The 15,450-nt window shown below is 35.8% G+C and overlaps 1 protein-coding gene and 1 non-coding gene across 2 annotated transcripts in view; one reads left to right on the top strand and one right to left on the bottom strand.

Annotated features, from left to right (window-relative positions):
* Positions 1-5,682: 5,682 nt before the first annotated feature.
* Positions 5,683-15,450, bottom strand: part of DNAL1 (dynein axonemal light chain 1) — a 33,214-nt gene continuing 23,446 nt past the window's right edge. The window contains exons 6-8 of the mRNA XM_059914610.1: positions 9,936-10,062; positions 8,919-9,059; positions 5,683-6,048 (exon numbers count right to left, since the gene is read on the bottom strand). Of these exons, the coding sequence (XP_059770593.1) occupies positions 6,008-6,048; positions 8,919-9,059; positions 9,936-10,062 (309 nt within the window). The 3' untranslated portion in view covers positions 5,683-6,007. The remainder of the gene's footprint in view (positions 6,049-8,918; positions 9,060-9,935; positions 10,063-15,450) is intronic.
* On the top strand, positions 13,198-13,270 carry TRNAR-CCG (transfer RNA arginine (anticodon CCG)). Its single transcript has one exon. It is a non-coding gene; the product is annotated as a tRNA-Arg (tRNA).

Here is a 15,450-nt window from a genome sequence, read left to right as displayed (position 1 = left end):
TCAGAATGGAGTTGGTTCTAGAAGCCAAAGATTCTGGAGTGATGCTCGTGATCATGACTGACACCCTGGGAGAAGCTAGCCATATGTATATTCTCTACAGCTACCAACTCACCAGTCTTTTGATAGGATTGATCGCTCTAGGCAATAGCACCTCAGAGGCAGGTACCCTGCTGATCAAACAAGCAAAGAACTCCCCACCCTTGTAACATTAGCCACAACTTAATCTAGCCAACATCTAAATTAATTTTTAAAATCTAGATGTAGGAAAGATAACTCACAAAGTTTCTATTCTGAGTAGGAGATTCTACTTGATACATCCCCCAGAGGGATGACTGTTAATGTAGCAGACATAGAAGATGACACCAAGTAAGGAAATAGGGAAATCCTGGCTCTGATTATGCTGACACACAACTACTGCTCAGGTGGGCTTAGAATGAGCAAGGATGAGGTTTGATTCTCTAATATCCACATGCAGGCTAGGTATTTACCCATCTGCCCTTTGAGAGTACTTTCCACCAACATCCAGTTCATTTTAAAGTGCAAATCTACTGAAAAATAGCTTACTCTCCCCCACCCCCTTGTTAAATTTGCTAGATCATAATTGGTTGGCTGGTTCCCTTCTAACCTGCCCAATATGGGAAATTAAGTAGAATCCAGTAATGACTTCTCCAAGTGTCAAGTGAAAATTTATCTTAGGTTAGAAAAAGGTAAGACTCAGTCTAGTTTTTCAGTTTTCTTTCTTTGTAGTCAGTGGTTGATAAAAAGGCAAGAATAGAGATATAGATGAGGGATTTCTAAAAGTTCAGTGATTTAAAAAAAAAACACCTTTAATTTTTTTATTGCACTTACTTTATAGTTAAAAACACTCATGCTAAAATGAAGATTAAGGAATATGGTCAAGTTAGCTATGTCAGAAGCACCAACTCTGCTACACTGAATCTTGTTTTATATTTAATTATTTACAGGCACGTTAAGCAGCCCAAATAACGAAAATGTGTGCCAAAGAAATTAATTTCTGGTAAAGTATAACTTTCAGTTTAGCAGTTATTTTTTCCTCCTTTACCAATACTTAACAATGTAAGGTCTTTGTGAACAGACAATCAGACTGCAGTTAAAGAGACAATCAGACTACTCATGATTGATGCTTTGACACTTTCCCCCCAATTTTTTAAAGTTAATGATTTAATCCAACCTCTCTAGGCCCTATACTTTTTTCCATTTAGTCCTAAGAAAAATCCAGCTGGAGGATTCTGGGTCACATAGATAACCACCTTCGACTCTACTTACACATCACCAACTCTGAGAATAAGTTAACAGTTAAGATTCATTTCGTACTCCTCTTTATGCTACTTCAGACCACTGGTAAGAGGTATCAGAAGAAGCATCTATTCAAATCAAAATTTCTTTCTATACAGGAACCACATTTACGTGTCTTATACCACCACTATTTGTGGAATAGATCCAGTAACCATATCAAGTTATCATGACCAGACAGTCTTCGGTCCACATGCAAAATCAGTGCCTATACCAGCTACTTTCATATATGATTACCAAATTTTATACAATATTTTTCTGTATTTAATGACTGCTACAGTCTACAAAATTTGTGCATTATTGGACAATGAATGCTTAAAGAATGAACACCTAAGAAGGATGATCCATTTTCTAAAGTACACTTGAAATGTTAAACTTTAGAGACAAAGCAAAATCTATCATAAAGTTGGATTCTGTTGATAGTAGGAGAGAGGTAGGTTAATAATTACTGTCCTAAGATAAGAATGCTAAACAATAAAAGCTGAGGCCCTGCTAAAAAACAATTTGAACCTTCCAGCCCTGAGTTTCTAATGTTATGTGAAAATTATTAAAATGAGCATGAAAAGGAAAACACCAGTGACCATTTCCTTCCATCCACGATTATTAAATACATCACCTTCTCTCAAATAACAACTCAGGTAGCATATGGCTACAGAGTGAAAATAAATGGACCTTGGAAAAAGGAATGTTGCTACAAAGCACTGGTTCTTAACCCGGGGGCGAATTTGTTCCCACCCTTCTGCCCCAGAGGATAGATGGCAATGTCTGAAGACACTTCTGATTGTCACAACTTGGGAGAGGGTTCTACTGGCATCTAATGTGTAAAGCCAGAGATGCTGCTAAACATCCTATACTACAAAGGACAGCCCCCCTCCCCACAACATTATCCAGCCTAAAATATTAATAGTGCCAAGGTTGAGAAACTCTGATTTAAAGGAACAAACGCCTATTTACAGAGAACACAAAAACCTTTCAAGACCTGACAAGGTAATACAGCCATAAGCTTAGAGTTAGGGAACATAGGAAAGCTGAATTCCTTGGTAGACGAAAATAAAATTTCCTGTGAAAAATTAAAATACTGTACTGATTCCATCATTATAAGAAGAGAAGAAATTGAATGATCCACTAAAATGGCATAATGCTTTAAACAAGGAGCACAGAGAGAATCTCTTCCAAGGAGGTCAAATATCTAATCCAAGAAGCATAAACCAAAAGCATTTAATATCAGCTAAATTTGCAGCAGTAAAGAATGATTTAAGGAATGATTTGAGAGAATATTCTCAACTTCTTCATATACCTTATCTTCCATTTTCTAATAACATGGATTCTGGCTTTAATTCCAAGAAAAGGAGGCACAGAAGTCATTCAATATTTGTTGAGTGGAACTGAATTATGAATTTTGTGTGAAATGGACACAGAAAAGCACCTTACACTTCTCTGAGAACTACCAGTGATTAAAAGACACTAAGAAACAAGGAAACAGAGAAAATTAGTTTCTATATTAAGAATTCAGAAAAACCAAACACCAACACTGTAAGCCATTTTATAAATAAATTCAGTATGAAGTCATTCATTCATTCCCTACTATATTCACTTCCAGCGTAACTTTTAGAAAATACAGCCATACCTAGCAATAGGGCTTTAAGCTTACCTACTAGATGAAGTGCAGAGTACAAGAAAAGATCGTCTTCTTAGTTTAAACATCACCAAGGAAAATTCTCATTGCCTATGGTTCACAAAAGAAATAGTCAAAGGCTTTGAATGTATAAGCCAGTCAGAGTAAAGATTTCTTCCTATCAGACTGTGAGGAAGAGCAAAAGGAAGCTAAAAAAATTATTGGACCTTTATTTAGAATTGATTGTCAAAGCAGTGGTCCCTTTTGATCAGAGTGACTCAGAGAAATCATGTAATTCCTACTTAAATGACAGCTGAAAACTTCGGAAAGCCGGGACTACTTATGCAATCACTTTTTAAAGATGACTCTTCCCTCTTTGACTAGTTTTACACAAGTAAATGGGGAAATAGGAGCCAATAGTCTCTGGTTGAGGGACTTTAGGCACAATATGGCAGAGGGCCTCTGACTTCTTTTTTGCAATCTATCAGTGACTCAGTCACAGCCTACCATGGACTTCATCTGGTTACTGACTACTGTATCTTGCATTTTCCAAAAACAATTTTTTCTTATATGATAAATTCCAAGCTCTGCATCCAACTATTGCTTTGCAATTCTGAGGTTAAATCACCTGCTACGCTTCACAGACGAGACAATCCTCAAAAATAATGCCGTTTGCCTGGGATTCCATAATGAAACATCTCTTTTCCATCCACAACCATATACATAATTCACTTTAAGAGCTGTTTAACTTAAACTTTTTGAAAAAATATATTTTGAAATACTAAATTTCACTTATTGAAAGGTACCAAATCCAGTCTTTCAAGTTCTACACCCTTACAACAATCACTTCTCTCAACATGAGGGTCAACAGACAAAAGTTACTAGGGCAAATTTTAAAAAATATGAATGGCCAACATTTAGGCTAGGAATTCAGATATAACTACTGCTTATATATATTTACTTATCTAACATATTGGGTTGGCCAAAAAGTTCCTTTGGTTTTTAAGTAAAAATAAAAGACACATTTTTCACTTTAATCAAGAACTTTATTGAACAGCATATTCACCCTTTTGTTCCACTACCTTCTGCCATTTTTCAGGCAACTTCATAATTCCATCTTCCTAAAACTTTTAATTTTTTTGAGCAAAGAACTGTTCCAGGTGCCTTTTACAGTCTTCCAGGGAATTGAAATTTTTTCCATTAAGAGAATTTTGTAAAGACTGAAATAAATGGAAATCTGAAGGTGCAATGTCTGGTGAATACAGTGGATGAATCAGAACTTCCCAGCCAAGCTATAACAGTTTTTGCCTGGTCATCAAAGAAACGTGCAGTCTTGCGTTATCCTGATGGAAGATTATGTGTTTTCTGTTGACTAATTCCAGACGCTTTTCGACGAGTGCTGCTTTCAGTTGGTCTAATTGGGAGCAGTACTTGTTGGAATTAATCGTTTGGTTTTCCAGAAGGAGCTCATAATAGAGGACTCCCTTCCAATCCCACCATGTACACAACGTCACCTTCTTTGGACGAAGACCGGCCTTTGGTGTGGTTGGTGGTGGTTCATTTCACTTGCCCCACGATCTCTTCCTTTCCATATTATTGTACAGTGTCCACTTTCATCGGCCGTCACAATTTGTTTTAAAAACGGAATGTTTTTGTTACGTTTAAGTAGAGAATTGCATGCAGAAATACAGTCTAGAAGGTTTTTTTCGCTTAATTTATGTGGAACCCAAACATCAAAGCGATTCACATAACCAAGCTGGAGCAAATGATTTTCAACTCTTGATTTGGATATTTTGAGTATGTTGGCTATCTCCAACATGATATAACGTTGATTGTTCTCAATTAATATCTCGATTTGATTGCTATCAACTTCAACTGATCTACCCGACCGTGGAGCATCGTCCAGCGAGAAATCTCCAGCACGAAACTTCGCAAACCACTTTTGACACATTCGATCAGCCACAGCACCATCTCCATTCGCTGCACAAATCTTCTTTTGCGTTTCAGTTGCGTTTTTACCTTTCTTGAAATAATAAAGCATAATATGCAGAAACTGTTGCTTTTTTTCTTCCATCTTCAATATTAAAATGGCTACACAAAAATTCACCAATTTTGATAATTTTTTTTAAATGCATGCTGATACGACAGCTGTCACAATACAATCTAACAAAATTGTTTCAAATGAAGTTAAAGACAACTAAGTGCTACTAGAGCCATCTTATAGAAAAAAACCGAAGAAGCCTTTTGGCCAACCCAATATAAGGAACTATAACCAAAAAGTATGCCTAAGATCAGGTCCGTATGTGTAATAAGGCCAAAGTATTGGTCAAAGGAGTGATCATAACAGTCATTTTAACCACTGACCTGGATCATGGAATGACTGGCTGGCTGTTTGCAGGACTAGAGTGGACATGCAGGTAAACACAACATAAATTCCAGTTGACAATGCACACACTTTTGGAACAACAAATAAGTAAATATAACATGGGCTATAAGGCCTCCAAGGTACTAATTTTTCCTTTTTTCACCATAGTTTTTCCAGCTGGACTTTGGAGTCTTGATTCTAGGACTGCTGCTATATTTCTAAGAGGAGCTCTTCCCAAACCAAAGGCATGACACATTTGTGCTTCTGAGTCATAAAGAGATGGACCTTCAAGAAAGATGGCCTACAGATTCAAAAGTTAAGTGTATATATTTAAATGCCTGGCCTAAAAAAAAACAAAAACAAAAATGAAAAAACTAAACAAACTGAATAAAGAATCACATTTGTTCCTTTGTTGTTAAAAATGACTGGTCTATAAAGGTTTCAGTAGATGGGGCCACGCAGTGCATAACTGGGACTGAAGACAAAAATTGAAAATTTATAGCTTCTAAAAAGAGAACTAGAATATATAAAGTTGGCGTTATCATTTTGGGGGAGAAACACTGAATAGGTTACGAGAAAAAAAGGAATGAAAGATTTGTTTTATCTTAAGAACCATTTGCCCCACACAGAATCTTTAAAATAGACAACTATACCAAACTTATCTATTGTTCTTATGACATTTAAATAAGTTACACGAAGTGGAAAATGTGGTGTTAGTTATCTTCTTCCTCATCCTCTTTAATTACTGGGGTACCTAAAATGAAAAAGAAAATTATTACTGGTCATTCGCAAGAGATTGTTAAATTCTAAATGAAAATATTTTTCTGTTAACCTGAGGAGTTCTGAGATGCTGAGAAGTGTGCCATAATAAAAATAATATCATAAAATAATCTTTTAAATTTCTAATTAACCAAAAAGCCTCTCAGGAGAATTCCCAAATGGATTAATATAAGTAATTATAAATATTCAGGTCCCCAAATGCAGAGTTACAAATAAAAACACCTACAGGTACCAGGCAGAAAAATAAGGCCCTATACACACTAAAAACTTTGTATGTTAAACACAAAGAAATATTCATTTTTCGCAATAAAATACGCAATCCCAGTATTGCCAGAATCTGAATTTTTATGTTACTCCCCCAAATACTAAACATTGGGGATAAATTGGAAAAAAATAAAAAGAACCAAGGCACAGAAAATAAAATACATCTGCAGGCTCTCACTGGCCCAAGAGCCAGCCAGTTCTGAGCTCTGGCGTTTGAAGCATGCCCACAATCTGACCCTAGTCAACTGTTCAGTCTTCACTCTTCAGCCAGTCACCCTCTACTCCAGATGAACTGATCAACTCATTATCTCCCAAACTCATCTTGCAGACTACTACCTCTGGACTCCTGGCTAACAAAGTTCCTCCATTTTGGAATGCCCCCATAACACCCCTTCCATCTAGGCCCTACCCTTAATTAAGAGCCATCTCCAGTGCCTCTTCCTGTGTGATTCTTCTTTATGGCAACGAGCAGAGTCTTACCCCTCTGTACTCCCCACAGCATCTGTTTGTGGGGGGTAGTGAATGTTTTATTGAAATATACATACAAAGTACACAAATTATAAGTGTACAGATTGATAAATGTATACAAAGTGAACACATCTGGTAACCAGCACCCAGCTTAGGAAGAGAACATTACCAGAACCCCCAAAACTTCCTCAGGTCCCCTTCCAGTCACTGTCCCCCCACAAAAGGTATATTCTATCCTAATGTCTAACACCATGGATTATTTTGCCTGATTTTGAAACTGATATGAATAGAATGATGTAGCGTGTGCTCTGTGTCTGGCTTCTTTTGCTCAACATTATGTTTATATGATTTATGTATATTGTGTGAAGCTATAGTTCATTCATTCTCATTGCTGTTTAATATTCCATTGTACGAATATGTCATAATTTACTTATCTATTCTTTTGTTGTTGGGCGTTTGGGTTGTTTCCAATTTATAGCTATTAAAATAGTGGTGCAATGAGCATTGTCATACAGGTCTTTTGGTAAACATCCATGTTCTTTTCTTCTGGGTATACAGCTAGGAGAAAAGTTGCTGGGTCATGTGGGATATGTATGTAGAGCTTCTGTAGATAATGCCAGTTTTCCAAAGTTATACCAAGTTACATTACTATCCAGCAGGGTATGAGAGTTCTAGTTGCTCCATGTTCCACTAACATTTGGTATTGTCTGTCTTTTTCATTTTAGCTCTTTAACACCCCTCAGTTTTTCTTACAAGCAACTGAAGAGGAGCAAAAAGAGGCAAGCTAGCAGCTGTGGCCACCTGTGTTCTGGTCCATCTCACTGGTTTAGGATAGACCAGCTGGTTTTTCTAGGGGCTGTTCAGATTGGCCTGAAGTCAATATTTGGTCCAAAAGGCTGTATATAATGTGGCTTGGTCTATTCAGGGTCTACATAAGGGATTCTTTTCCATTCTTAATGGAAGGGGTTCACTTCCTGTGCACAATGAGAAAGGAAGACAAATGATTTCAACTGGTTTCTAGAGGTCAAAGTTGAACATAAAGAGGCTGAAGTCCAAGGCTCTAATGTACCCTCTCTTTTGTTCTATTTTATTTTAAATTATGAAATATTCATTCATATAGATACAATATAAATAAAGAGTAACAAAACCAATTATTGTATACCCACCACCCAGTTTAGGAAACAGAACATCACCAGTATCTAAGAAACCTGTTTGCATCTTCCTGTTTATTCCTGTACCTCCCACAAGAGGCAATCTACTGTCTTTGTTATTTTACCGCTAGGTATGTAACCAGAGGGGAAAAAGGGAACATTCTGCATGATTCCATTTATATAAAACTCTATAAAATACAAACTAATCTATAGGGACAGAAAGCAGATCAGTGACTGCCTTGGGAAGGATGGTGGTGAGCAGCAGGAGGGAGGGATTACAAAGAGGCAAAAGGAAATTTTTGGGGGTGATATATATGTTCATTATCTTTTCCCCCCAACTTTATTGAGATATGATTGATATATAACATTGTGTAGGTTTAAGGTAAAAATGGCCTGGCTTCCTCATAGGACCACTGGAAGGAGGAAAGACCCAGGGAGGTCTGTGACTCTTTTATCATTTCTGGTTTTCAGATGACAAAAGAACAAAGTTTGGTGAGATGAATTAACCAGCCCAATGACAAAAAAGCTAGAACTGGGACTTGAACCCAGTCAGTCAGGGATCTCTCCTGACATTTTCACCTATCTTAGGTATTGAGAAACTAAAATTAGGGGGGAGAGGGAGAGAGAACGTTACAATTTTGATCCAATTGTGAAAAAGCAACTCCTTACTATTTATGTCTAATTATTTTGCAAAATAATACGTTTGGGACTTGAGAATAAACCCAGCTTTCTTATAAGCTTTTGGTTTAGGGATGATCTTATACCAGTCTAAATATTCTAGAAGTCTTTCATCTCACTCTGGCCCAAACTGGGACCACAAAATTTCCTATGGACAGAAATGGCCTTGGAGACCAGAGATAACCTATCATTTTCTTTAGTTTCGCTCCTTTTCATGATTCCGCACTACAAATTCAATTCTTACACCCAGAAAACGTTTCCAAGCTGGCCCAGAGTCACTCACCATCTAGCTTTTTCAGTTTGGGTACTCTCTTGGTTGCCTCGTCAATCCAGTTCCCTTCAGCAGAATGTTTCTCTTCCAAGGGATTGCCTACAAACACCAGGTCTTCTAGGCATGGCAGTTCTGCCAGCTTCACAAATTCACCTACAAGTACAAAGAATACATTCCATATTAAAATGGCAAGTTTTACTCTTATGATTTTGAAGGGTGAATCCCAGTATCACTAGCCCTCAGTTTGTGACTATTCAGAACAATTCGCTGTTGAAGATTTTGAAGGAAGTAGGGGAAATGATACCATATGAAGTCATTCTCTGAAGACACTATGGAAAGGGAGGGAAAGCGAGATGTACCTCTTCTACCTTTATGCTAATCTAAGGATGGGATAAGAAGAGGAAATGAGGTTCAGAATCAACAAATCAATCTCCAGTGACAGGTCTTCTCTATACTGTACTACATCAGTATCAGCTGAGCTAAACTGCCTTTGTCTCTACCCATTCTCTCATCTCTAAATTCTTAAAGCAACTCATTCAAGCCTCTGTTGTAGAACTTATCACACAGTTTTCTAATTATTAACTCATAAACTAATCTTTCCCACTAAGCTGTGAACTCCTTGAGGGCAGGGATAATGTCCTATTCAACTATGTATCTCAACAGCCTGGCATAGTTCATGGCACACAATAGGGCTTTAAAATGCTAAATGGATAATGTACAATAAAAAAGAAAAGCAATATATACATTAAATAAGTCTTCCACTCAAGAATTATTAAACCGATTCCTTTTGGCCTTTGGACAATAGTTTAATTTTTTTCATGATTAATAGGACCAGGACCTATTCAATTATAATCATTCTAAGTAAATATTTAAATGTAAATTTCAAGTGTTTAGATGAAATATAGGAACTCCTATAGCTATTTCCCTCTGTGCTTAGAAAGAAATGTCCCCATTTCGTATCTTGTTCCCTATAGGGCTATTTTCTATAAACATGAGGTAGAAGGTTAGCAAAGAGCCAGCCTCACTTACCCCAGTCTTTCACCAGGTTATTAGACATGTAAAGAATCTTCAATTTCTTCATTACATGGATCCCTTTCAACTTCTCAATAAAATTGTAGGAGATCCACAGTTCTTCTAACGTGTCCCCTACTGCTTCCTGAAAAAGAAAGCAATTTGATTTACATACTTATTTTTAAGCTTTTCCTTCTGTCCCCTTCCTCATAAACATAAAGACAATGGCCTTCAGAGAGAACCGAGACCAACCTGTCCACGGCAGGAGAGCTGAAGGCTGTGTGGGAGTTTTTTCTCATTAAGAAAGCCAAGTAGAACATTTTCTTCCTCTCTTCAAACTGATCTGAACTAAGAATAGCTACTGAAATCACCAAGAGGGGAAATAAGAGCACTATTTTATCATTTTTATTGAATAATATACTTTTCAAATTACTTCCCTATACATTGTATTATTTGATCCTTATTTAATTAAGATAGGCAAAGCAGGTTATTTGATTTCTATTCTAGATAGATTAAGGGATTTTTCTAAGCTCACAATGCTATTTTTTTTTTTTTTTGGCTGCACCACGCAGCTTGCAGGATCTTAGTTCCCCTACCAGGGATAGAGCCCAAGCCCACAGCAGTGAAAGCGTGCAGTCCTAACCACTGGACCACCAAGGAATTCCCAACAATGTTATTAAATAGTAGACCTATGTCTAAATTTCAGGGTTTTTAAAAAATATTTATTATGAAAACTTTCAAACGTAAAAAAGTTGAAAGAATATTATAGTAAATACCCATATATCTACTATCCAGCTTCTACCATTAACATTCTACTATCCTTTTCCTATAACATATCTGGTCCATCTATCCATCCTGCTATCTATGCATCAATTCACCTTATTTTTTCTGATGTATAAAACTCAACTTAAAACTCATAGTCTTTTCATTATACTATAATGATTATGTCACACTGACCCTTAAATGCTAGATACAATCAATAGTGGCACAAAAACTTTTCCTTCTTCCATACACAAAAGACAAAATGTAGTGATTATTTGTTCCTTAAAAAACAAAAAAATGACTAGGCAGAATCAATTCAATGCTCAATCCCCTCTTAACCCTAAAGAATTTACCTACATCCACATGGTAATGCTAGAATGTAGGACCCAGGTCTATGTCCTGGTAACTGTCCCTTTGCAGACTATAAAGAGAAAAAATGTACTCTGGATAAAGATCATTAATGCATTTTCCATACAGATGGAACCAAGGGGAAAAGCTGAGAATGGAGTGGTCTGAGTTAGTTCTGTGTGTCATCCCAAGGCCCACAATTCATCTTAGTTTCAACTTTCTCAGTAGAAGAAACAACAATTTCGAAGTAAAAGAAACTTTTAAATCAGTCCATCCTGGCACTGAAAGTGTGAGGCAGCAGAAAAAATAGTGACTAAATAATACTAATTAGAAAGTTTAGGCTCAATTCTGGGTTCTGCCACTTACTTAGTGTCGTTTTACATGTGCAGATGAGGACTCTTGGTCAGTTTTCACCTAGCCAATTTGATCAATTCTCCAAACAGCCAATTTGCTGAATTTACTCTTTTACTGATTTACTGAAAAACTGGTTAACTACTTACAAATTATAGCAATTTGTTTTAGATAGGATAGGATAGAAATTACTTTAGACAGGATAACTTCTGAAGATGTCTGTTGTGCTTTGTTCATTCCTTACAAGCATTAATTGAGTTTCAGTTTAGTTTTCAGCCATTTGGATGCAGCTGTTCTGCCACGACCAAAGTTCTGTGCATTTGGGGACTTTACTTGGGAATATAAATTCTCATTGCAGAATGAGAATTTCTTATGTATATTGACTAACAAATGTTGTATAGATTTTGGGTGTCCAGGGCATAGTTTTGTCTTTCAGTACATTTTCAATCTATTCCACTGTTTTTCCTACTTCCCTAAATATAACAATTCACTACCCAACTCAATTAGATTACTATTTTTATGTGTTTTAATCATTTGAGAAGTGATCAGTGTCTAAAATATGAAACTGACATTCTACAAAGATGGACTGACAAATCTAACAGCTGGGATAAAACAGCTGCACTAAAATTAACACTAAATAAAATCTTAAAGAAAAGTTTAAAAGGTGTTGAAACCATTCCAAGCAACACAATTTTCTATATATTTTAAGTAGGTAATAAAGACAAACTTTGGTGAAGCAATCTGGTGAATGTTAATCACTAAAAACTGGCTAAGTCTGTGTGACTCAATTCAGTGAAATCTGTCATTCAATAAACTAGCCCTTTGGAGAACTGTACATTGAATGAACAGGCATTTAGCAAACTGGTCTGCTTCTGCATGTGAATAAATCACTTCTCTTCTTAGTTTCTAACTCTGTAAAATAAGGAGGCTGGCACAATGAGCTAGCACCTCATACCTGTTAGGATGACTACTGTCAAACAAACAGAAAATAACAAGTATTGGCAAGGATATGGAGAAATTGGAACACTTGTGCACTGTTGGTGTGAATGTAGAATGGTGTAGATGCTGTGGAAAACATTTTGGCAGTTCATCCAAAAATTAAAAACATTATGAACCAGCAATCCCACTCCTGGGCATATATCCAAAATAATTTAAAGTAGGGTTTCAAAGAGATATTTGGATACCCATGTTCATAGCAGCATAATTTACAACAGCCAAAAGGAAGAAACAACCCAAGTGTTCGTTGATGGATGAATGGATAAACAAAATATGGTCTATTCATACAACAGAATATTATTCATCCTTAAAAAGGAAAGAAATTCTGATATATACTACAACATGGATGAAACTTGAGGACATTATGCTAAGTGAACTAAGCCAGTCACAAAAAGACAAATACTGTATGATTCTACTTATATGAGATATCTAGAGTAGTCGAATTCATAGAGACGGAAAGTAGAATGGTGGTTGCCAGAGCTGGTGGGGAGGAGACAATGGGAAGTTACTGTTTAATAGGTATAGAGGTTTGGTTTTCTAAAATGAAAAGAAATCAATTCTCTCCAAGTCAATCTATAGATTCAATGCAACTCTACTAAGACTTCCAATGGGATTTTATTTTTTATGAACTTGATAGGCTGATTTTCAAGTTTCTCTTGAAGAGTAAATGTCCAAGAAAAGCCACAAACATTTTGAACAAAGAGAGAGGACTTGTCTCAGTAGATATCAAAACATATTATAAAGCGAAAGAAATGTAAAGCAACATGATATTGGAGCTGAAATATATAGGTAACACAACAAACAGAAAGACACTTGAGGGACTTCCCTGGTGGTCCAGTGGGTAAGACTCCACGCTCCCGATGCAGGGGGCCCAGGTTCGATCCCTGGTCAGGGAACTAGATCCCACATGCCGCAACTAAGATCCGCATGCTGCAACTAAGAAGTCTGCATGTCACAACTAAAGATCCTGCACAGCCTAAATAAATAAGTAAATATTTTAAATAAATAAATAAAATAAATAAAAAGCACTTGCCAAAAGGATTAGCCTTAAAAAAAAAAGAAAGAAAGAAACTTGACCATCCAGTAACCTACCCATGCATATACAAGAGTTTATTTAGTATGTGGCATTTCCAAACAGTAGGAAAAGGAGACTTTTCAATATATGGCTAACCATTTGGAGGAAAAAAAATAAGGTCTGATATCTGTCACATGCAATTTGCAAAAATAAACTCCAGATGGATTAAAGGTATAAACTTTTTAAATTTATACTTAAAAAACAATAGAAGTACTAAAAGAAAATATAAGATGATTTTTTTATAATCTAGAAGTGAAGACCTATATAAGATACAAAACACAGATGTTATAAAGATTTGACAAATAAAAATTTTAAAACTCCATATGGCAACTATGAATAAAGTAAAAAGATAAGTGACAAACTAAGAGAAAATATATTAAATAATTCTGAAAACTTTGCATTAAATTGCAGTGTGGAAATTGCAATCAGATTGCCTAGATTTGACTAAGTCCTCCACCTTTTCCTCTTCCCTCCTGCCCTTTTTCTCTCCTTCATCATCTTTTCTTTTGTCTGTTTAGCTATTCATTTGTAGATGGACACTTGGGTTGCTTCCATCTTTTGACTATTGTGCATAATGCTGCTATGAATATGAGTGCACAAATATTTTGTTTGTATTTTGAGGGGGGATCATTAGTTGTTTTTTTTGATTTAAAGAGTAACATACATAATCATCACCTAAATAAAAATATAAAATATTTTTTAAAAAAGAGTAACACACAAGATAACAACATAACAAAAATCAAATAGTGCAAACAAGTATAATGAAAAGTCTCTTTCTCACCCACGCCCGTTCCCTTCCCCAGAGGTAACAGCTATCATCAGAAATATTCTATGCATATATGTACAGAGAAATATCCACTTTGCTTCTTTTCATTTAATAATATACTTTGCAAATTATTCTATTTCAGCACATATAGGTAAGTCCTACCTCATTTTCCCCCTTGATATATTTTGTTTAGCTAGTCTACTACTGATAGGCACTTAGATTGTTGCAGTCTTTTATACAAGCTATATTTCAATGAATGTACTTGGTCCACCATCTTTGTTCATGTATGTGAGTATGAAAAACTCCTCGATATAGAATAGTTGGGACAAACTAAATACACATTGAAGACACTGATAGCTATTGACAGACTGTTCATCTCAGCAATAGGGTTTAACAGTGCCTGTTCACTATACCTGGGCATTTTACATAACTATCTGAGCCTCAGTTTCTTTATCTTAAAATGAGGACTGAGGATTTTTTATCTTAAAATGAGGATATTATCTACTTGTTGTGAGTTTCAAATGAGATAATGCATGTAAAGGGTCTGCTACACAGTTCATAAATGTAACAACAATAATAGGAATAACATTATCAATACTGGATAAATATTAGGAATATTGAGGAGTGCCTAGAATTTAATAAGAAAAAGATAAAAGTAGAAAATGGGTAAAAAATGTTAGGTCAATTTCCAAAAGAGGAAACATGCATAACCAATAAGTATATAAAAAGATGTTCAAAGTCACAACTAACTAAAGAATACAGATTAAAACAATGTAATACTCCCTTTTTGCCTATCATATTGGCAAATATTAAAAATATGGATAATACTCAGGGATGTTGAGGGTGGAGGGAGTAATCCTCACCCTTATACCATTGATGGAAGTGGAAACTGGCATAAGCGTTGTGGGAGCAATCTGAGGTACTTGTCAAAAATTTAAATGCACAAAAATAACCTCAGCTTTTCTACTTTTAGGAATCTAGCCCATGTAAAGATTCAAATAACTGCTAAAGGATATATGTAAAAAGATGTTCACTACAGCATGATTTGTAATAGCAAAAAAAAGAGAGACAGACGCCCCTTCCTCAATAAAATATCTGGAAATACTCTAAATATTCAGCAGTATATGAATAGTTAAATACATTGCCATATACTGATAATGTAGAAGACAACAGCTATTGAAAAGAATGCATTAGATTTGCCGTTTTTACATGGAAGGATATTCCTGATATATTAT

The sequence above is a fragment of the Balaenoptera ricei genome, chromosome 2, assembly GCF_028023285.1.
Source record: "Balaenoptera ricei isolate mBalRic1 chromosome 2, mBalRic1.hap2, whole genome shotgun sequence".
NCBI lineage: Eukaryota > Metazoa > Chordata > Mammalia > Artiodactyla > Balaenopteridae > Balaenoptera > Balaenoptera ricei.
This window is presented reverse-complemented; position numbering and strand designations above follow the sequence as displayed.